General features: G+C 38.5%; 1 protein-coding gene across 1 annotated transcript; it reads right to left on the reverse strand.

Moving 5' to 3' along the window:
- Positions 1-315: 315 nt before the first annotated feature.
- On the reverse strand, positions 316-10,664 carry LOC147217586 (junctional cadherin 5-associated protein-like). Its single transcript, XM_086176238.1, has 3 exons — positions 10,339-10,664; positions 3,306-7,162; positions 316-2,459 (listed from the first exon to the last, which is right to left on the reverse strand). Exons 1-3 carry the CDS (start codon positions 10,662-10,664, stop codon positions 2,428-2,430), a joined length of 4,215 nt encoding a protein of 1,404 aa, XP_086032364.1. The 3' UTR covers positions 316-2,427.
- Positions 10,665-22,656: the final 11,992 nt, after the last annotated feature.

Genomic DNA, 22,656 nt, shown 5'->3' on the forward strand with positions numbered 1-22,656 from the left:
ATGAATATTCAGAATGTACGAGAACTAACATAGAGTTGTAAAAAATGCTACAACTGTAAAATGCTACACAACATTTAAGTGACTCATGGCAAACAGTGGTAAATTCCTAGAGATTTTTTAATACATTAATGGAGCACTTATTTTCTAGAAAAGAGCATCATGGTTATTCACTTTTGTTTCCATCTTTATCCCTACTTCAATTACTCATTTTTCAAATTTGCTTCATATCTCTCTTTCTCTCTTTATATATATATATATATATATATATATATATATATATATATATATATATATATATATATATATATATATGTATATGCACTGATATATGTATCAATCATCCTTTGTTGTCTGTCTTTTTAAACAACGTATAATGAAATGGTTTGTATGACTTCCTTTGTTGAGCAAAAAAACCATGAAAAAAAATAAAAAAAATTGAAAACTGAAAAAGCACATGAGATTCTGAGAGGTTGATATCATGACCGATGGTGTTTAAGTTCTACAAAAGTATTTTTGTACGGGCACCATAAGGCTAATCCATTCTAACACCACCCTGCAATCACCGACATGGCCAAATTCTCCAGTGTTTCAAATTTCACAACAAATTTTGATAAATGAATAATTTTATTAAAATTGGTATTACACAGCATTGCATCCATCAGTGCAATCAGTGTGTGTAACAGCACAAGAATTTACACCTTATAAAAGTACTATGGACTAAACAAGGGAAGGTGTAGGAGGTTTAAGATTGCAAGAAGAAAGGGAGGAAGGAAAAGACGATTTCCCAGTTTTATTTCTAAACATGTTTCGAGGAATCAACAGAAAAGTACATGAGTTGAACTGGAAGATGTAAAAAAAACAAACAAAAATAAGACACTGGCCATGTCTAACATTAGAAATCCATCTCAGATGGATCAGTGTATCAAATATCACAAGGAACATCCTACACTGACTGTTTAAAAAACAATATAGAATAGGTAAATATGGCACAATCAGAAATCTTCCATCACATCAATATTTGTGACAATGAACCCTATCATTCACTGAGACCAAACTGATGAAGGCACACCACTAAGCCATCCCTTTTTAAATCAATGTTTTAAAGCACTCAAAATGATGTCCTCTCGTCATCATACATTACAGACGTATGATAATTTCAGCTTGATAAAAGTGAAATAAAATCCCATGATTAAATACAAAATATCTTTTGAAATATTTAAAATATATTTTACTTTGTACATTATGCAAACTGATCAAGTTGATGACAACAAAAATAAACATTTACTTAAATGTCATCTCTGTGATGAAGCTATATGAACATACACATAATGAAGTAAAAGACCCACCTGACTGTGAAGTGCCACAAATACCCTGACCCGATTCCATAATTCTCTAATATAATTCAAATGATTCAAAAACTTGAAATTGAAATTCCTTACATGGGTCCTACAGTTAGCTTCACTACACCACTTAGCTGTTTGTACAGTAATATTGCTCGATGTATCTTTTTTCTTCTATATCCATCTCTGATCGAATTTGTTAACCACTAAGCTCAATCTATGCCTTTATTGCTTCCTGAAATTACCTGAAATGGGAGAATTATATCTGTTTTTTTCAGGGGAACCTATTAGTATCTTCTCCTGATCTTACCAGGAAAACTACTTTAGAGTCAACTCTTCCTCTTAATGGTCGAACCGATGCATCGTAAAAGTAGGCTGTTGATCTGGCATGACATAGGGTACAGTCTATGGTTGACAGATTGCAGGATGGATTTAAAAAGCAATGAGGCTGATTAATCGCATCCGAAAATTAAAACAGTTTTCCAGCCATAAAACAGTGACGTCCAGGTCTATAACAGCTGTTGCATCACTGTGGCAACCAGGTCCACAGTATGTTTTGGTGTAGTCTAAATACAACCAAACTGGTTTGTGGCAAAAACCCCTTAAAGTGTATATAGGGTTAAACCGAAGTGTTTACATTCATTTCCAGCTTGCCTGTAAACTAACAGATTTGTCGTGTATGTAAGTAAATCTCTGTGTTAAATGTAACCACAAAAAAACTTTGGGAATTTGAAGTGTGCATGGAAAAACTGCATAAATGTCTGCCAATGAGAGACGCAAACTAGAAAAGCCACAAGAAAACCGAGTCTCAGGAATGGCGAACTGATGACGGTGTGTGAAGTCTGTTTAAGAAGGCTGGGTAGGGGTTCAGGGTGGAAGTTGCCCCTCAAGTTTACAGGGCACCTCCCTTTGGCAGTGGAAGAGCACTCTTTGTAGTCAACGCAGCGCATAGGGTGAAGGTGTACACAATGCTCTTGTCGGACAAAAGGCCATTTCAGTGTCAAGATGAGATGAAGGCATTCCAGTAGGCAGCCAGGTCACAGTGTTGAAGCTTTAGCATCTGATGGGGATGATGGACGCAGTCTTTCTACATTGTTTCTTGGCTGGGGTCATGGGGTTCTGAGGTGTAAAGAAAAAAAAAAAATCAATTTACGAAGAACTGAGTTTAGTAAGAACCAAATAGAACACATTGGTCATCCGTCTACTTGTAATAGCGAAATATTACAGTAATTAGCTATTATGCCAACCTCAGCTTTTTCTATTCTTTGGAAAAAGAATATAGATATAGGCGAATATAGGCGTTTTACCTCTCTTATTTGACATGAGAACCATGACCTGGATGACTGAGAACACTTTTATATGAAAAAAATGGTCAGATTTGCAAGATTGTAATTTCCCATTGATTGCACTTGTGTAAACTAAGAAGCAAAAGTTACCAAATTTGCAATTAGACTAACTTGTTTTCCCAGTCAGTATTATTTTCTGTATGGTTAATTGAACAAATGACATGCTCACATCCTATGTTTACCTGTTTCAATTAAGTTCCAGGAAGTCTCATTAAAAATAAGACTATAGTAAGTACAAAGATGATTAATCAAGGCAGAAACTGGTAGGGTTTTTTGAGGATCAGTGAAGGGTACAAGAGTTGCGCCAGCTTTGAGCAGTTAAATCACTTAATTATGATGTTAATCATACCAAAGTTCAACCTCTTTTTTGTTAATCTCATACCAAATTTCATTAAACTTCATTGTCATACAATTCATATTAAGTTCATGTGAAGAAATACCATTTCACCATATGTTTGCCATTTACCTGATTTAGAATTTATGCACTCTTTTTCTGACTAAAATGTTAATCTACCATGCAAAATAAAACAAGCTCTACGAATTGTGTAGACTATTGAAACTGGCTGCAAATTTCCCATCAATGTTGATCAACTTAAATGCCCTTACACTTCTGTCTTACCTGAGAAAGATGACACTTCATCCTGCAACATAGCCTTCTCAGAGACCTGCTGTGAATCGATAACCTCTTCATAAAATTCTTTGCCTCTTTCAAAAGCAGTGAGTGGGTCATCCATTTGCCCATCCTTGCTTTCCCCTTCCACCTCAGCATCCCCCTCCCCAGAGTCAGTACTCCTGATACTGAGACGCCTCATGCGATACATAACATCTACGTCTCTCATTCTGGCCAGTCTCTCAACTGCCACGCGGCCTGGAGAAATAGCCAGTTTATTCTGCAGTGCTCCAAAACTATGGGAAGGACCCCTCTTCTCACCCTCCAAGATAAGAGAAAGTCTACGGTCCGGGTTCGGAGGTACTGAAAGAGGCAGTCTTTCAGGTGGGAACTCTGGTAACCCGGGGTGGTCATGCCCAAGAAGGGTCCTTAGATCAAGTCTATGTTCTGATACAGAAAATGGCTTCTTCTCTTGCTCTTGTTTGTGATCAAGAATCGTACCATCTTGAACCTCGCACTTGCCTTTCACTTCAACCGGTGTTTTTTCTATACAAGCTTCAGACGTTGCACCTTTAATAGCTTTGTCTAGTTCTATTTCAATTGTCTTAGTTACAGTTTCATCAGCACCCTGTTCTCCTTTTACTTGGAAATCTTCAGGCATATCAGTTCCTAATATTTTAAATTCAGTCTCTTCTGTAGCTGCTTTCTGTGGTTCTAGCACAGCTGGATCAGATGTGCACATGTTTTCTGCCTGAGCGCCGTCTGTTTGTTCACCCACCCCACCATTTTCCGGTGTCAAAGAATCCTGCTTCCTTTCAGCAAACAGATCTGACCCTGACTGATTCAAATCTGAATCATTTGGCTCCTTTGTCTTTGTATCTTCTAGTGGACTTTCTACTGCATCGGAATGGGGTGGGCTGCCATTTTGAGTGGCTGAGCTGTCTGAACTGTTCTCTTCATGTAGTGGAGGCAGCAGGCCTTGCCTCATCTGATTCTCAAACTCTCTTTTACAAATGGGACATTCCTCCTCTGAATCACCGGTGAGATCTTGAGCGTCTCCATCATTGCTGCCCGCAAGTATTGTATTGGCATCTGTTGCATCTCTAGACTGACGCAAAGTTTGACATATATCCTCATAATCTGGAGGACTAGTGAGAGTAGAAGCATCCTGCATGGGCTGCCTATCCGCCCATGGCACTTCTGCTGCCGTCGTGTGCATCAGTGGACTAAAGTCACAAAGGGGCGTCTCGATAGGTTCATCCGGCAGGTCTAGTTTTACTGTCCTGCCGTCGTTGCTGCGTCTGCGTGAAAGATGCGCAACCGCCCTGTATTCTCTAAAGCCTGTTTCCCGAGGTGGAACAGGGAGCTCCTCGCTAAGCTGCTTGCTGAATGTAACTGACTTTGTTGCAGGTCTGGAGAAGGCGCTCTTAACTTCCCTGTAGTCCGGGTCAACAGACCAGCTTACCGCACTGCGTCTAAGGCTGCTAGGCTTGTTGACAGGTTGTGATGTCAGTACTTTGATACATTCTGGAATTTGAACAGAAACATTTAGGACTTTATTGCTGGCAGTGCCTAGCTCCAGTATGTCTTTGTAGGCCTCGTTGAGGTCCTCTATACACTTGTCGACACTTGGCTGTTTGCTGCTTGATATCTGTTCTTGATCCTGGACTTCTTTTTTGACGGTCTCGAGCTGTTTGAGAGAATCCCTACGTCGCTTGCTGATTGGTTTCACAAAGAACTCGGGGACTTCAAATGCCTCCTGCGCGCTGTTTACTGCTGGTTTGGTCTCCTCCAAGTTTCCTGAGGGTGGTAGTGCTGGCTGCTGAGCTGTGCTCTTGTTCAGCTGGTTGGAGAAGGTGGCAGTCAGGGAGAAGGCGCTGTTGCTGGACAGCTTCAAACTCTTTACTCCCTTTATGGGAAAACTGAAGGCAGTGCCCACTACACCACTGTTATCAGGAGGAACTTCGGTACCAGGAGAGACAGGTTCTTCTTGTGCTTCTTTGTTTTCAGGGGCATGTTTTCGTGCCTCTGGGCTAGTTTGTGTCTCCTGGTCACGATACTGGTTGGCTGGCCAGGATCCTAACAGTTTCATCTCCTTGTAATGGTTTATTTTTGGAGGTCTACAGGGTAATTTTTTGAATATTTTACTGCTCGCTCTGCTGCTTGTTTTGCTGCTTCCTATGCTACCAGTTAGTGTTTGCAGCTCAACCTCTGCTGAAGATGTGCTTTGGAGACTTTGGTTCGTTAAATGACCGGTTTTGTTTTCACTAGGACTATCGGCTGGGTCCGGTGACTTTTCATTGTTGTTATTCTGATCCCGGGTAGTCATGACAAGCTGCGGGGTTACAGGAACGGACACCAAACAAAAAATTGTCTCGCTGAGTCTCTTTTTTAGATTCTTTGACTTGTCTTTCTCCGGTTGCTCAGGTTGTTCCACTTTCTTTACTTCTGCCACAGTTTTAGAAACACCCTGTTCGGCCGGCTTACAAGGTGGAGGTGGTGGTTTACCCAGAATAGATGAAGGAAAAAACTGACTACGGTTTTGTTCAGGAGCTACACTATCACTTTTTCTGTCCAGTCCAACGTTGGCCCAACGATTACCACTCTCACTTTCATTAAGGGTTGTTTTACGGCAAGTATTGGGTGCCAGCACCTGCCGTGGAGGAAAGGCACTATCATGTGTAGATTGTCCTAAAATCTTAGTGGGCGGATTCTCTTTGTTTATGTTACGAATCTTGTCTGAGTCAGTGAGAGAATTTCCGCCACTTCCTTCTGAGATTTGTTTTACTCTCAGGTCTTCGCTAGGTAATTGGCAAGCATGACGCGGTTGTTCTTCAGATCCAGAATTTACCTGTTTTCGATACGACGCTTCACGATCTCCATAATGTTCCAGCCATGAAACCCCTGCCTGTCTAGAAAACCATCTTCCGGGATCAGAGCTGGTCATCTGCAATGCTTCCGCCCTCCACCTAAGGTTAACCATGTCACTTCGATTGATTGAAACAGCTCTTGGCGGTGGAATCCTTTTATAAGATGGGGGTGGGATGTAACCAGGAGGCTCCATGCTAGGAATGGAGTGTTGTGCAAAACAGTCTTGTCTTAGGTCCCCGGCCTTAGGATAGTAGAAAGACCTTTCTTTTGGATGGATGCCCTGGTCTACAGCGAGCATCTCTGCGCTACCCCTAGTCTGCTGATGAGTTTCATATGAGGGAGGTTTTAAAGGCCTGCTGAACCTGGGCTTTGGTAAAAGTGCGACCTGGCCACTTGACCCAGCGTTCCTGCCCCACCAATCCCTGCCAACACCGCTGTGAATGTACCTACTATACGGTCCAGAAAACACAGTGCTACTGTTTATTCTCTGTCTTTCAGGTAGGCTTGGGCTGGATGGAATGAGTTCTCTGCTGTCTGTTCCATTAGGTGACAAAACTCTGGGGAGAGACTGAGACTTTGCTTTAGTTCTAGTATGGAAAAAGCCCTCTGGTGTTCTCAGATGATACTGTTCCCGGACCCACCTTTCCCCATCCCCATCTGACAATTGCCTTCCAAGACCCACTGCAGGCCTCCACTCCTCTGTGCCAAGGCTCTGACACTTCCTCTCCCCTGTCACCCTCAGTCGACGAAATGCATCTTGGTCCTTCAGCAGCGATATGTCTTCCCATAGCTGCTGAGCATGCCTCTCTGCCCTGTGATCCTCCGCTCCTCTTAGAGCCTGGGGTCTCCATGCACCAGCAGAGGCTCTCAGCTCCCTGCCATCAGCATAGTCCAGGAGGAGGCTGAAGTCCTGGCCTCGCCTCCGCCAGTAGGAAACATCTCTCTCCTCGTGACTTAACGGTTCGGAATAAGTCAGACTAGGAACATCGTAGAACCTTTAAAGAGAGAAAACCTGGATGTTATTAATACAGTTTCCATGTAGATTGAAAGACTATGTTAAATGACCGCTGTCAAATCTTGTCATGGCAACCGAATGTGATTTTTTTTTCCTCTTGAAGCCATTTCACCTCTCACCCGAGAGGTGTTTTCAGTTCTGAACTGAACAAGCGTCTAAGATGAGAGGTGAAATGTCTTCGAGTGAAAAAAATATCAAGTCTAGTTGTCATGACAAGATTCAACAACGATTAACCGTCACCTAGATGACTGTGAACCCTCATAGACACACATGTTAAATCACATTTGCTAACACTCCTTCATAACTTGTGGTGTTACAGTAGTTACAAGATGAGCCATCTTTTACAGATTTATTTTCTTTTATGCCACTGAGAGTTTGCTACCAAGAAAAGTTACACTGAAAAATGTCAAATGTAAGCACAAAGTTAAACATGAAAAATTAGAATTTGAAATTCATTTCCAGGCAATGAACACATTTGTGAATCCAAAGCAAAATGATGAAGAAAACAACCAATGTCATTTGATTATATGAAATAGCATCACTAATAATTGACAACTGCTTTGTTTTTGTTTGTTGATTTACTATTTTATCCAAACATATATCCAACAATATGTTTTAAGCTTCGTGAGAGCTGGGATTCAAAGCAAATCAAGGAAAGCCAGGACCTATGAAAAGATTAAGGACTCAGTTACTCCTAAATCCCTCTAAAATAATTCTGATATCGTGACATTTTGTATTTCTTCCCTAAAGATTTTAGACATAAACAAAAAAAAAAGATGCATGAAAGTCTTCTGCCTTCCAAATTCCTCTTCCTCTACATTCGTAGTCCAGGCTTTTCATTTTAAAACCATGCGCTCTGGGTGGACTGAGTTATTTTTTTGAATGATTCCAAATTCCAGTAATATATAATGCAGGGAAAATAATAACAAAATATTTATATAAAATATATATTATATAATATAACAGAATATTTTTGTAACAATTGACAGTGAAAATAGCCTACATGTTCAACAAACTAGATGCAAATACAGTGATGTTGGTTAAGATATAGTCCAAAATAAATGGTGTTTAGTTGGACGACATGACTTCTGCGATATACTTTATCTGAACCTCTAGAACAGGTTGATTTAGACCAGGGATGGCCAACACGCAAACTGAGTGAAACGCCATGCTAGTGTGTGTAGATAGTCTGCCCTTCAAAAATATATGGATAAATAAAGAGATGTCAGTTATCTGTCCTAAGCTGTGAGTCTGTGATTTTATTTCTTCAAGCAAATCGGCAACCATATACGTGGGTCAAATGAACGAGCGCCTGCAAAACTCCAGAAAGCCTTCAAAATTCTTATCCATTAAAAAGAGGTATAAACAATTAGTGGGGGAGCTGAACTAAGCGATCAACCGAAAACGTATCAATTCCATTAAAAAGGGGGGGATTTTTTTTCGACATGTCATATTTGAAGTGCATTTGTCTGATCAGTATGTCAGTAAATCATTCCAAACCGAAAGTAGGAAATGTAGAGAGGAACTTACAAAATGTTCATAAATTTCCTTCTGAAAAGTGAACTACGAACGATAAAGGTGAGGGAGTCATCCTTTCCCACATGAAGTTATTAAGTCCAAAATACCATAATAACATGACTGATGATAATTTGAAAAGCCAGCTACTGTCGCAACTAAGAAACCCTCAGCCTTCTCCATTCAGTACAAGTCATCATAGTGTCCACAAAATCCATTAAATTGTATCATGTCATGTACTTTTGTACGGTACATCAACATAATTGTATATATAAAGTTTACTTAGCATATATATATATATATACACATTTATTCATTATATCAATTTAGGTACATAATTTTGACCTATTAAAAGTTGTCAAAAAGTGTGAGAACCCTAATTTAGAGAAACACAGTAAAGAAAGGTAAGACTTTAAATCTTACAGCATTATGAAGCTGAAAACACCCACAGAAAGTACTAACCAACAAAACACTCAGTGGCAGGGATCACTTGATTAATCAATTATGATATCTGGGAATATGATTTGATTCCAAAAACTTAACTGCTTAAGTGATTCCCCATACACACAAATAAAATAAAAAATAAAGGAAAGACTTAACCAATGAAATGAAATAACCAATGATGAAATAACCTTTCCATTTTTTTGTAAAAAATGTTTGTTAAGATGATCAAAAGTCAACACTGACAAGGAACTGTTGGCTTATTCAAATGATGGTTCCGCAGCATTGTAACAAAGAAGCACTTCATTAAGAAACCTTTAGTTATGGTGCCGTACTTGAAGGAAAGACAATAATTCCAGTTGGACTGTTGAAACACTTATTTCAACAATACCATCCATAATAACAAAAAATTAAGGAGCATTTTTCCAGTCATTGGAAATTTTCTGTCTTGCTGTAGCACTGCCTACAAATGAGCCATGGATTTGATGTCTCTGCTGAATTCCAAGGTTACAATTCCTTTTTTTTTAATAATTTGAGAACACATGATTCATATTTGTAGTTTGCATTTCCATTAAATATCAAGCCAAGTAGATGATTCTTATCTAAAAGCTCACCTCAAACTGCTTTAAATCACTGCATTAGCCATTAATCAATTTCAACTGCAATGTGAATGGATCATCCTCAGCAGCGTATGCTATAGCATGGCTCAATTGGAGTTGCGCTATGCGCACTTCCCCAGCAACATGCTGACATCACAAAACACGTGCTGGGCTGTGCCAGAGTTTACAGTGGACAGATTTCACGCCTGTCTTGAGGCATGTCCAGTCCTCCTTACTGTCTAGTACAGCTGTTTACATCTGCCCACCCACTGGAGACCAGGGGGATGGAAGCAGTGCATAGACGGACTTGAAAGAGACACAAGGTACCTTGTAGGCAGGAATGCAAACAACATAAGTACAAAGGCACCTATCAAAATTCATCATATCCCAGCATAAGATACGTCAACCGTGCAGCTACAGCCACACTGTTCTGCAGCTCAGGAAGAGGTGGAGAGGGAGGGGAAAAAAAAAAAAACCTGCGCAGTGCAGACTTGGTTTTGCATGCAATACCAAAGGGCCCCAGTGAGAAGTGTGAAAGAGGGGAAAAAAAGATGAAAGTGAAGGGTGTGGGGGATTTCAAAACAAAAGGAAAAACACTCACCCACTGTCTGTAGCAAGAGAATCACCCAAGGGCTGAGTGTCACCTAGGATACCAATGAAGGCTTCTTTTCTCCGTTGGCTCCTTTCCCCACTCTCGTTGTCAGTGGTTGAGTAACCCTTTACCAGAACTTGCCTACTGCTGTAGATCCCTGTGAGAGATGCCCCGCGGTCTCCCTCGTACGCATTCAGCGTCCCCGTGTCAGCTCTGCTGTCCACAAGTTCTCGTTGGCAATCAGTCTGTCCCTTGTCATAAGGCACGGCAGACAGGGGGCTGCTCTTGGGCAATTTATATCCATGAGATATTAGTAGATCCTCCACACTGTACATATTGTCTCTCTCTGGCTTATGGGCAGGATGACAAAGTTAGATGTGTTGCTTTATACGCAGTGCTGCTGGGAAAAGCTGGGGCACAGTGGTTCAGCAGAGGCCATCACATAGGAGGGGAAAGGATTTGTGAACAGACAGTTTTAGCATGCAGAGAAATCAAAGCTGTGACGTTCTAAGTGCTATTATTTTTGACAATACTTTGACAGTGACTGTGTTTTATTACCTCAAACAAGTAATAAAACAAGGTTAAAGGGACATAGCATGACCACATGAGCAAGATTTTACTCTTAATTGCCTTTAGTATCAAATGTTATGATTTGTTTTTGTTCCAAGTGTGAGACAATTGCTTGGATTTGGGTTTTGACTGAAATATAGTTACTAAAGTATAGTATATATACATATATATATGTGTGTGTCCCTGTTTGTGTGTGTGCGTGCATCTGTGTATAATACATATAATATATAACATCATAATATAATATAATATAATATAATATATAAAGTAACTATCGCAGTCTCTCCTACAGATGTGTGGCTTGTAAAGCAGCACTGAAGAGATGAAGGGCTTTATACACTTTAACATTATGGCAAATCATGTTTGGAGGTGGACAGTCTTTCACTTTTCATTTTCCAGCTCAAAAATGACTCTTAGAAGGAAAAGAGCAACTTAAATTCCAGCATAAGTATAGCGGGAAAAAATTTTAAATAAATAAATAAATATATATATATAGTATGTATATACTTATATATACATATATACATATAATATGTATGTTATATGTATATTATATGTATATTATATAATATATATTATACATATATTGCAATAGGAGAGACTTATTTATGGATGGGAATAAGTTTCAAGAACTCCAGCAAACTCCCCATTGGAGATTGATTTCTCTGGAAGATTCCAGACAGAGTTGTACTCTATGCGTGACAAAAATCAATTCCCCACTATTAAGAACTAGAACAAAGACGTTGATCTCTATTAAATCAATCAACAGCTATTTCAATAATACTATTGGGTTAAATTTCAAAACAAAATTTCATTTTGTTGACGATGATTATTTTTGTGGGTGGGAGGGGATTCAACAGAAAATAAGTGAAACAAAGTTAAATTTCTTTTTTCCGTTTCGTTATTTTGATAATGTTCTAATTAAGAACAAAGAATTGTCCTACTGTAATTTGTTAATAACAACTTATTGCAGCCCTAATTTTCTGAAATTGTCATTGAGAAAAATGGGATTATGACAATTTTTACCAGAACGCAATGATTGATATTTAGCTTCCTCTTATGAAAAAGAGAGAAAAACAAAAATATTCATATTTGATGAGCTGGAATTGTTGAAATGTTTTTTTCTTCTTCTCAAAACATGACTTAAATCAATTAATCAGTAATCAATAAGTCACTGTAATCTAATGTAATCTAATAATTGATACTATTCAAAATCAATCATTTTTAGTAATAAAACCTGAATAATTCTAAAACAAATTTGCTTTCTAAAAATAAGACATTTTATTAGATCATTAGAAAGGGGCAACATAAGTTTACATAAACTCTTCAGTTTCAAATAGTAAATCACATCAATAAATATTGATACTAGTCACACCAATATTCAAATTCAGATAGTTTGATTTGATTTAGTTTAACAGGGATTAATCAATTTTTGCAACTTTAACTGCATACAGTAAGAAGTGCCCCTGATTATAAGTGATATGACAGAATAAGAACAGAAGCCACATGTTATATCCTTGGCAATTCAATACTAGATACTTGTTCAATTGTATATAAATCGAGCAACATTCATTATAAGAAATAGCAAAGCACTATTATCAAATCACTTGTGTATACTGTCTTTTTCATTAATCCATTCTTTTTTTTTATTTATCCGTCCAATGTATTGTTGTCATGTTCAGTGTAATTTGCAGCTGTAATCACAGTATAGATCAAAATGAAAAGATATCTGTATATACTTTGGATTTAAGATTTGGTAAAAATGTGCTTATTTATCACTGGGACATAGTGCATTCTACAGTGTAAAATCAGGAAGTTTCCTCCCTGCTATATACAAAAAAAAAAACACATTGATTTCTTAAAATGAAAACAAACCCATGTAGTTAACCTGAAGGTGAAAGCAAAGAAGTCAGAGAACATTTAAATAATCTAAAACAATTTTTAAAGGGTTAAGATAGCCCACGCAGTTTTTGAAGAGATGGTCAATAATTATAATATCATTTTCTACTCACCACCATGTAGAGAGAAGGTTGGTCAGAGTTAAACTCACAAAGAGCTTCTGAAGAAAACTGTGTTTCCCTGGGCAAAAAAGAAGTGAAAAGCCTCAGTTGTCTCTAGAATACTCATTTGGTATTATTCACATTCAATTAAAACTAAAAAACAAATGCTAAAATACTATGTATGCGCGCACACACACACACACATACACACACACACACACACACACACACACACACACACACCAATTTGGGGGGAAAAAAAATGCTAAAAAATCTTGTGTACATGCTGGTTGTATTAAACTTCAAGACTGAGTTATGAACTGACTATCATTGCACATCGGCAAGCGACTCGTGTTGCTTCAAATGTTTGCATGCTCAACTGTGCTTTATTTCAAATATGCCGATACTTTTTCATTTCCAAAGTATAAATAACTTTGGTTCTTGGCTACCTTGGTGTTTCTCACCCTGCTTTCAGATCTAGATGCTTATTCACATTACAGATTACAGTTGTTTCTTTTGTTTGTTTGTCTTTTCCATACCTGAACTACTCTGATAAACTCCAATTTTAAAAAACAAAAAAACAAAAGGTGACACATATTGCGTGAACATTTTTTTTGTTTTTGAACATATTTTTTTTTGTATGGGAACAGTGCCTTGGGTTAGTGGGCTCTTAGAAATATCAATTAACCATGAATTTTGAATGGGTTGATGATCAAGAAACTGAAATATTATTACTTGCAACCTACATCAGGTACATATCGAGCATTCTATAGATGCAACATCTTTTTTATTTTAAAATCATTGCAAAATGCCAGGAGTAGAATGTTGCTCGAATTATCAATTATCCAATGTTTTTAAAATATATCTGAAAAATTCCATTACTTTCACAATTACTTAGACAGCATCATTTAAGTGTAAAATGTCTTGAAACTAGTTAGAAAAGAAGTACAGACCAAGAACTTGAAGATTGCCTCAAATTATTGCTAAATGATCACAAAAAAAGAACAAGAATGTCTTACAATTTGAGATGCGAAAATCAGTCTGTTTTTACCTATTGATTTTCATAAGATGACCCTGAATTGGCATGAATTACCATAAAATGATTATATCTATATCTTTAATTTTATTACCAAAAAATTCTACTTTTATATGATCAGACTGCTCAACTTAGGAGTCAAAAAACTTCTGATGGAAGCAGAAATAAAGTCCAAATTAGACTGAGGAAAATCTGTGTGATTGTATATCTTATAGGTTTACTATGGTGATTCAGACATTATTAAGATATATATATATATTGACTTATTCTGAACATATTGATGATTTTTTTCCACTTCAACAAGATCCTTGTCATGTGTAATATCGCTCAGTTACTGTTAATGAATAATTATTGCAATGCATTACATTTACAAAAGATTTTCTTAAATCGTGAAATCGTTATAAATGCATTTCTAACAAAATATATCAAAACAATTAATAGTTTCCTTAAAATAATTTGAATAAATGCTCTTTTTGCCCTTGACCTTAGAATTACTTTGACATTCCCTAATATGGGTTGCCTCTAGAAACTAATTTTGTAACATATGCAAAAGAGTTCCAACCCATTTAGCCATGATCTCCAGGTGACTAGAAATAAATAACAAAAACAATATCTTCTGTCTATTCCTGTATTTTCAAGGACAACATACAAGGAAACAAGTTAACCAGGTTAGTGGAAATCCTTCTGGAGCTAAAATAACAAGTAGAAATCGGCTCAGATTGACACTATCAAAACCTTACCTGAACGACTATTTACCTGGAGAGTTTCATTAATGCTGCAAATCCGGTTCGAGGGCTTTTTTTTTTTTAATTAGCCAGATCTTTGGAGCATTCGTGGACAGCAAAAGATGGATATTATAGAAACGTGGCTGAGAGTTATCAGCCATCGGAAACCGGGCGCATTGACAGCCTATTTTGACAAGGTCACAGCTTCAAATGATAGCAGGGGCCTTTTTTTTTGCACTGCAACAGCATCAACTCTGCAAGTGACAACACACGTGTACCCACGTTGCTCATTCACATCAGCTTTAAGTGATAAAGTGAGTTTGCTCAGTAGAAAAAAATAACAACTTCTGGACTTCCAGACTCTCGAGGTCATTCAATGCTGCCTTGAAGAGTTGAACCCCATTCAGAATTCCCTTAAATGCATAGAGACGGAATCGCTAAGTCCATCCAAACACAGAAGGCGTGACTTTTTTTATGCATCTACACAAAAAAAAAGTTGTAATGACCATCACTCACACCCAACATGCAAACCCCTACCCCACTTCTACCCCCACCCCCTGTGCACAACCAGGCCTAACAGTCTGCATGCACAGGTAGAGGCCACTGTAACACATCAGCAGTGGCAGGCAGCACCACCCTTGCTGCTTAGGGAGTGTACCTACATCTTACCAAGTGAAGGAGAAAACACAGCGCCACAGCTCAGACGCAAACTCACTGAGTTCCTCACATACAAAAGAAAAGCGCGTTGCTTTGGACGAATACGCCAGATTGAATTTCCCTCTCCGGACTGTGCATAAAGAAAAAAAACAAAAACAAAAAAAAACGCGAGATCCGTTGCGTCTTAACAAATATCAATCGATAATAAATCAGTGTTGTGGGAATGAATGACCAGCGTACAGTATGACCCACTAGCCCCGCTGCTGCAATATGGCACAGCCTACATGAAACTGACTGCTATGAAATGAATTTCTTAAAACCAGCGGCTAGCTATCTTGCTTTGCAAACGCCTTCTTAAAGGAAAAAAAAAAAAGATAAATATGAATGTACCTTTTTTTTTGCGCTGGCTGGAAAACGCGCTAAACGATCACGTTTTTGACGAAAGCCGCTTCTCAAAATCATGATGATACCGTCGGAACTGCATCCATGCAGCGCAGCGGCGAGAGCACATCCCCGCCTCGGGAACCGCGGCAGCAGCGGCGCTGATTCGTCGAAAGACGAGCATTTTGAGGTGTGTGCAAGTTGACGCGCGGTTAACGAGAGGGTGTTTTTATTTTTTTATTTTTTTTATTTTTTTTTTCTTCCTCTTTCCTCCGCCTGATGCGCCCCTCGCTCAGTGTGTTTACCGGGGGGGGGGGGGGGGGGGAGCCGCTGCCTTGCGCTTACCGCGCAGCTTATTGCAGCCTTACGGCAACCCCTCCCTTGAAATAAACCAAAATGTTTTGCAGCGCGTTGAAGATCATGCAGTCAAGGTGAAAACGTATATAACCCCCGATGACAGAGAGGGAGACATACCTGGGAAGGTGCTTGTTCCACTCAGCTTTTGCAGCTGAGACTGAGCCGTGCACGGAGCCGTCACCGAGCATGCCTATTGGTAGGCAGAGACACGCCGGTTGCTGGCTGCCTTGACTGGTCTTGCCTCTCTACAGCTGAGATGGGGTGGGCTCCTCACACCCATGCAGCTACAGAGAGGTAAGTCAGAATGGTTTGTTCCAAACTCTTCCCCTGAACTTATCTGTTTTCAATTGTATTTCTTTTTTTTTTTTTATCTCTGTCATTTTATTGCTACCGTCATCTGTCAATCGGGGATGTCGACTGCGGGTGGACTTAAGAGTTCACACCGTACATATTTATGGTGTCACGTTGTTTGCTGTCATTTTTTTTTGTCATCGTTTTCCAGTCATAACTTGTCACGTACCTGCTATCAAAAAAATAAACAGCCATGTTTTTCCGTTCCCATTTATTGCCAACGTGTGCAGCGCTGCAGCGCAGCACCGCGCCCCTGGTGATGTTGATGGCACGTTACTTTGCCTGTCCCTCCCCTCACATACGATGCCATAATGATGATAAAATTAAAATAAAAATTAAAATAGAAATAAAAAATAACAGTATAAATATAATAATAATAAAAACAATAATAATAATAATAATAATAATAACAATAATAATAATAATAAATATAATAATAGTTATGACTACTAGACTAATATAATATAATATAATATAATATAATATAATATAATATAATATAATATAATATAATATAATATAATATAATAGCAATTATTCTTGTTACTAAAATATATTAAGAATATTATTATATGTTGGGTGGCAAAGTGGCACAGTGGTTAGGATCTGGTTCGATTCTGACAAGGGGACCTTTCTGTGTGGAGTTTGCATGTTCTCCCCATGTCTGCGTGGGTTTCTTCCAGGTTCTCCGGTTTCCTCCAACAGTCCAAAAACATGCAGCAGGTTAATTGGAAAACAAAAATTTCCCCACGGATAAGTGAGTGAGTGAATGGTCGTCCGTCAGTATATGTGGCCCTGTGATTGACTGGCGGCCAGTCCAGGGTGTGCCTCGCTTCACGCCCCATGACAGCTGGGATAGGCTCCGGGATCCCCTAGTGACCCTGAGTGCAGGATAAGCGGCAGATGATATGTTTTATTATTCCGGTGGCATTTTTTTCAAAATAAAATACCCAGAAGACTACTGAAAATAAAATACACTTAATTAAAAAAATCCTGTTCTTTCTTTGCGGCCAAATGATCTGCCACTACCTTAACACTGGATGTTGTTGGGCTCTTGGTTTACACACATTTGAGGCATCACATGGATGTCAGGGATAGTGACTCTGAATTGGGAGTCTGAAGTGGTGGTCCACCTCTTGGTGGAACTGGAGGGTGTGTCCGCACTACAGGGCTGGTCACCCTCCCTGGTAAGGTCTATCCAGGGGTCCTGGAGAACCTGGAAAAGAGGGTATATTGGATACTCAAAGCTCGGATTTAGGGGGAGCAGTGAGGTTTTCGTTCGGTTTGCGGTACAGCGGACCAGCTCTACACCTTCACCAAGGAACTGAAGGGTGCATGAGAGTTCGCCCAACCTGTTGGAGTTCCTCTGGTAGTTTGGGGTTTGAGACCCCCTGATATTGGCAGTTCAGTCCATTTATGACAATGTATGGTGCTGTTCATAACTTCCAATATATGAGGAGATTTTCTTGGCACATGTGGGTCATTTCGGGGATCTGGGGCGGCTCCTTGTGTTGGTCTCTACTTTTTGCAGATGATGTGATTCTTTTAGCTTCATCTCCATGATCTCCCTCAGTGCCAGCAGAGTGTTAAGTGGCTGAAATGAGAATCTGCAGGTCCAAATCCAGGACCACGATCCTCAGACGCAGAAAAGGTGGAGTACCCTCTCCCTGTAAAGGATTAGATCACACCCCAAACGGAGGAATTAAAGAATCTTGGGGTCTTGTTCTACAGTTAGGGACAGATGGAGTGGTACGTCAACAGACATACATACATACTCTGCATCGGTCTGTCTAAGAGGATGCTGAGTGAAACTGTAGATTTACCAGTTGATCTGTTTTTAACCTCACCTGGCCAAAAGCTGCGGGTCATGGAAAAAAGAACAACATCAAGAACACAAGCAGCCAAAATTAGTTTCCTCCACAAGGTATCTTTGCTTAGGGTTGAACCGTTTCTCCTCTGCATTGAGAGGAGCCAGACGAGGTGGCTCGGGCATCTGGTCAGGATGCTCCTTGGACAGTTCCCTGGGGAGGTGTTCCAGGCATTAGCCAAATAAACATTATTTAAAAAAATGGATTGGCCAATTTGATTTTCATTCTGACTGGTTTTAATTTACTTTCTTTTTTTTTTTGGGGGGGGGGGGGGGGGGGATTTTAGGGATTTTTGGTGATCACAAACCCATTCTTGAAAAAAGTCAAAAATAAATGTAAAATATTGGGAGGTTCTTAAAACTGAAATGGGGGAAATAATGATGCATAACTTGGCCTCATGACCAGAGGTTCTCATTGGTGAGGTGATGCACTGTTTCCTTTAAAGAAAAAAACAAACCTTTCTGGATAATTTGCAGTGTTATTCAAAACAGTAACATTGTGTTCATTTTGATAATCATGAATCGTTGACGGATTTTACAGACAGACAAGATACAGAGCACGCTGAAGTGTAACTGCAAGGTTGTTTGTTTTTTTTTGTTCATTTCAGTTCAACAAAATAGCATCAGAAATGCTATTTCCCCCCCAAATACCCAATAAAGCCACGTGAAAGTTTACGTACAGCCAGTAAATTATCAAACAATTTTATTGATCCAACTCTGACATCAAGTGTGTCATTTTAATGTCTTTTTTTTCAAGAGTGCTCTACTTGACAAAATCACTTTTGCAAAGACACAGATGTGCTCAAAACAATACACTCAAAGAAAGACCCTATATCAATGATTAAAGAAAGTCATTCCTTTTCAAGAATAATTTAATTTCTGATATGATTAAAAATATTCAACAAAATGTGCTGTTCTATCATTTATCTTTTCAATAGCCATTTGCTGTATTTTATCAAACTCAAAGTCTACTTTCAAATATGTTTTCCTACATGTGTTCAGGAACTGTAATGAAATTAAAATCACATATTCATTTATTATCTCCCACAGTATTCTGTACTCTGGGTTACAGGGTGTCTGGAGTCTAACCCAGCTATCACTGGTAGTGATGCGGGGTTTACCTGCGTTCACCACGCAACCATTCACTCCTTCATTTACACGGGAAGCAATCTCGGGTCTCCACTTAACCTACTGACATGTTTCTGGATTTTGCAATAAAATCATAGAACGGGTAGGAAATTTAACCAGACATGGCGGTCACTAAGAACTAACTGGAATCTAAACAGGGCTAACTACTGAGCCACAGCACAAAAGGAAAAGCACTTTATTCATTTCTTACCGACACCAAAACAGTTTTAATTGTCTTGAAATTTTTTTCAAGACCTGAAGACTCCGTTCATGACAAGCATCCAACGAGGTGTTTGTTTATTAATTTGTAAATTCCTTATATTATGTTGGTTTGTATTATATATGTATTGATTTATGCTACGTTTATTCATGATATTTAGTTCTCATTGCAGGATTGAGAGGGATGCCTTTGATGACACAGACGTGTTCTTAAGAGACCGACTTGTGACCGACGAGGCAGGACCCAGAGCATCACATCGCCCATCCAAACACCACTATTGTCATAGCAACTGCGTGTAACACCACTGGACTTTGTCAAAGTCAACTCCACAAGTTAAAGCCAGAAGATTCTGCCATGACAGTGAATTGAAGTGGTGTGAGAATGTGAATATGTAAAAGAGAATAGTGTGGTCAAAATTGGTCATTGCTACAAGAACTCAGATCTCTTAACTCCCGAGCTATATTTAGTGGATGTGGTTGGATATTTTTAGATGTGGCGATGTTCAGTGCTGCTACTTGTCACAATGTTGCAGTTTAAGAATATATCGTTTAGTTAGTAAGTAAATAAAAAACATTTGATGAAAGCCTAAGACAAAGACATGTACCAAGATTTATACAAACCTGGTCTTCATACTATTACATTCTATTTATTTTCATTTACAAAGTGCCAGATCACAACAACAATTATTTCAAGGCATTTTTCAAATAGCAAACTTAAAGACACCTTAATTGATGTTGAAGGGCACTTACGCCTCCTGTGGTTTTCTGTTTGTAATGAATAAGCAATCTTATACATTTCCAAAATATTTACACCGCAAAAATGGTTCTCACTCACTGGTGCTACAATAATTTCACTGTTTTTTTTCTTGAAATTAAATTCAGCTGCAAGGATGGATAAGTTCATGTGTTTTCCATATTTGTATTGAAGCAATATTAAGTGTAAATACTTCTGACCATAAATTTAAGAACCGGTTTGTAAATATCAATTTATATATAACCTGGACGAAGCTGATCTGATTTAAATCACTCCCGACAAAGACCAGTCATTAGTTTGAAGGTAAGTCAGATTACCAATGTTCACCTGGTGCAAAGAGGAAGGTGCTCTGGAAACCAAGGATGTTTTAATTTCAATAATTATTAATTGAATATGTGGACCGGTGGCAGTGTACCGACGAGTTGAGTTCATCTGTAGTTGAAGTAATCAAATATTCATAATTTAATAATTGCGTTTTAATAAAGTTAAAAAAGTAGATAAATACTGCTAAATCAGTAGTGGAGCATATTTATATATGGGTAGTTGCATAAAAAGTTGTACTTTTCTGTCCAAAAAGCCAGCCAAAAGTGTATTGCTGCCTGTTATTGCATGGAGTTTTTTATAGTTCAAATGTCGTATACTAACACCATAGATTCAAAATTCAAAGATGACCAGCTGTATTTTCTCCTCACTGATGCAGAGGTTGTTTTCCTCACATAGGTCCACCAGGTCTTCCACCGCTACTGATAAGACGACTCGTCATCATTTCTGTGTCATAAACAAATCTCACATTGGGATCGCTCTGATATTTTTCTGAGCAGCTTATAAGAGTAGCATAGACAGCAGGGGGCTGAGCACACACCCTTGGGAAGAGCTGGTGTTGAAAGTGATGGAAGAGGGTAAAATGCCATTGATTCTGAGGACCCAGTTGCAAAGAGGAGTTGCCCGTCCAAGGAGCAGTAGTTTACCGTCTAAAGTCTGCAGGATGTTCATATTCAAGACAGAACTAAAGTCAAAGAAGCGCAGACTGATCATGGACTACATGGAGTCGCTGTTCTCCATGTAGGTAAAAGCAGAGAGTCTGACAGATGACGCTGCATCTGAAGCAGAGCATTTTTTCCTGTAGGCATACTGGTATGAGTCCACATTTACATTACTTTGGGTTATATATGTGGGTTATAACAAGCTGACTGCAGAAAAAAGTAAGTAAGTAAGCAGTAAATCTTGTAGGAGGACATGTATTTTTTAGTTTTTATTAATTTGATTTGCGGGTAAATAATTGATTTTAACCCTAAGGCAATGAATAAAAAATAAACACACAATTCTATCCAAACATCCATCATATACATATATATATATATATATATATATAATTTCTTAAGTGTAGTTTTGTATTTGAAATTATCACAAAAATTTTAGAGTTTAGAGTCATATTTACAGTAGTAAATTTTTTACTCACGTTTCTTTTAGTCACAATAGCATAATCCTGCAGCAGCATGAACGACATTAAATTCCACTTATTGTTTCAGAAATTGATTAGGTATTTATCACTGTTTTAATGGAGATATACTTTCCACTAAAATCCTCCAGTCAGCCTAACAAATCTCTGTCCTCACCAGTTCTTATTTAGACTGTTTTTTTATACAATTGACTTTTACATGTTACATTGATTGATTGATTGATATCTGCATAAAACAGATATCAATTCAATATTAGAATGTCATGAAACTTTCAAATGTAGTCCATTCTTCCAGGTAGTTCCATATTCACATCACAGCACTCCTTGTTGGTTACATTTCCAGGTATAGTGCAATCATATACCATTAATGATTATCGTCATCTGTAGACTTGCTATCATCTGCTTTGTAGTGTATATTTCTCTGGGTTTCTGCTTCCATTTCTTCTCAATAGCTTCCCAATAATCCTTGATAATGGAATAATCCCAGGAGACATGCTTGTGATATCCGATTCCACCATATCATCTCCAACATGGTGCAACTGTAAGTTCTCTAAGCCAGAAGCCTCATATAAATTAAAACATCCTGTTTGGACCAGCAGAAAAGGACACATTCCATTAAAATTTCATGGGCCAATACCTCAAGATCATCCTAACTTCTGACTTATTTTCATAAAATGTGTTTCCACATTGTCCCATTGACACACATCCCAGCTGGGATAGAAGTAAGTGGGTGATTTAGAAACAGCAAACAATCTGGGAACAGAGCACTTTTAGGAATTGATTGATTTTCATCTGCTATTCCTTGAATTTGTGTATTTTGAAA

Source organism: Fistularia commersonii, chromosome 28, assembly GCF_037954325.1.
Source record: "Fistularia commersonii isolate RoL2024-O1a breed Wild chromosome 28, RoL_Fcom_v1.0, whole genome shotgun sequence".
Lineage (NCBI taxonomy): Eukaryota > Metazoa > Chordata > Actinopteri > Syngnathiformes > Fistulariidae > Fistularia > Fistularia commersonii.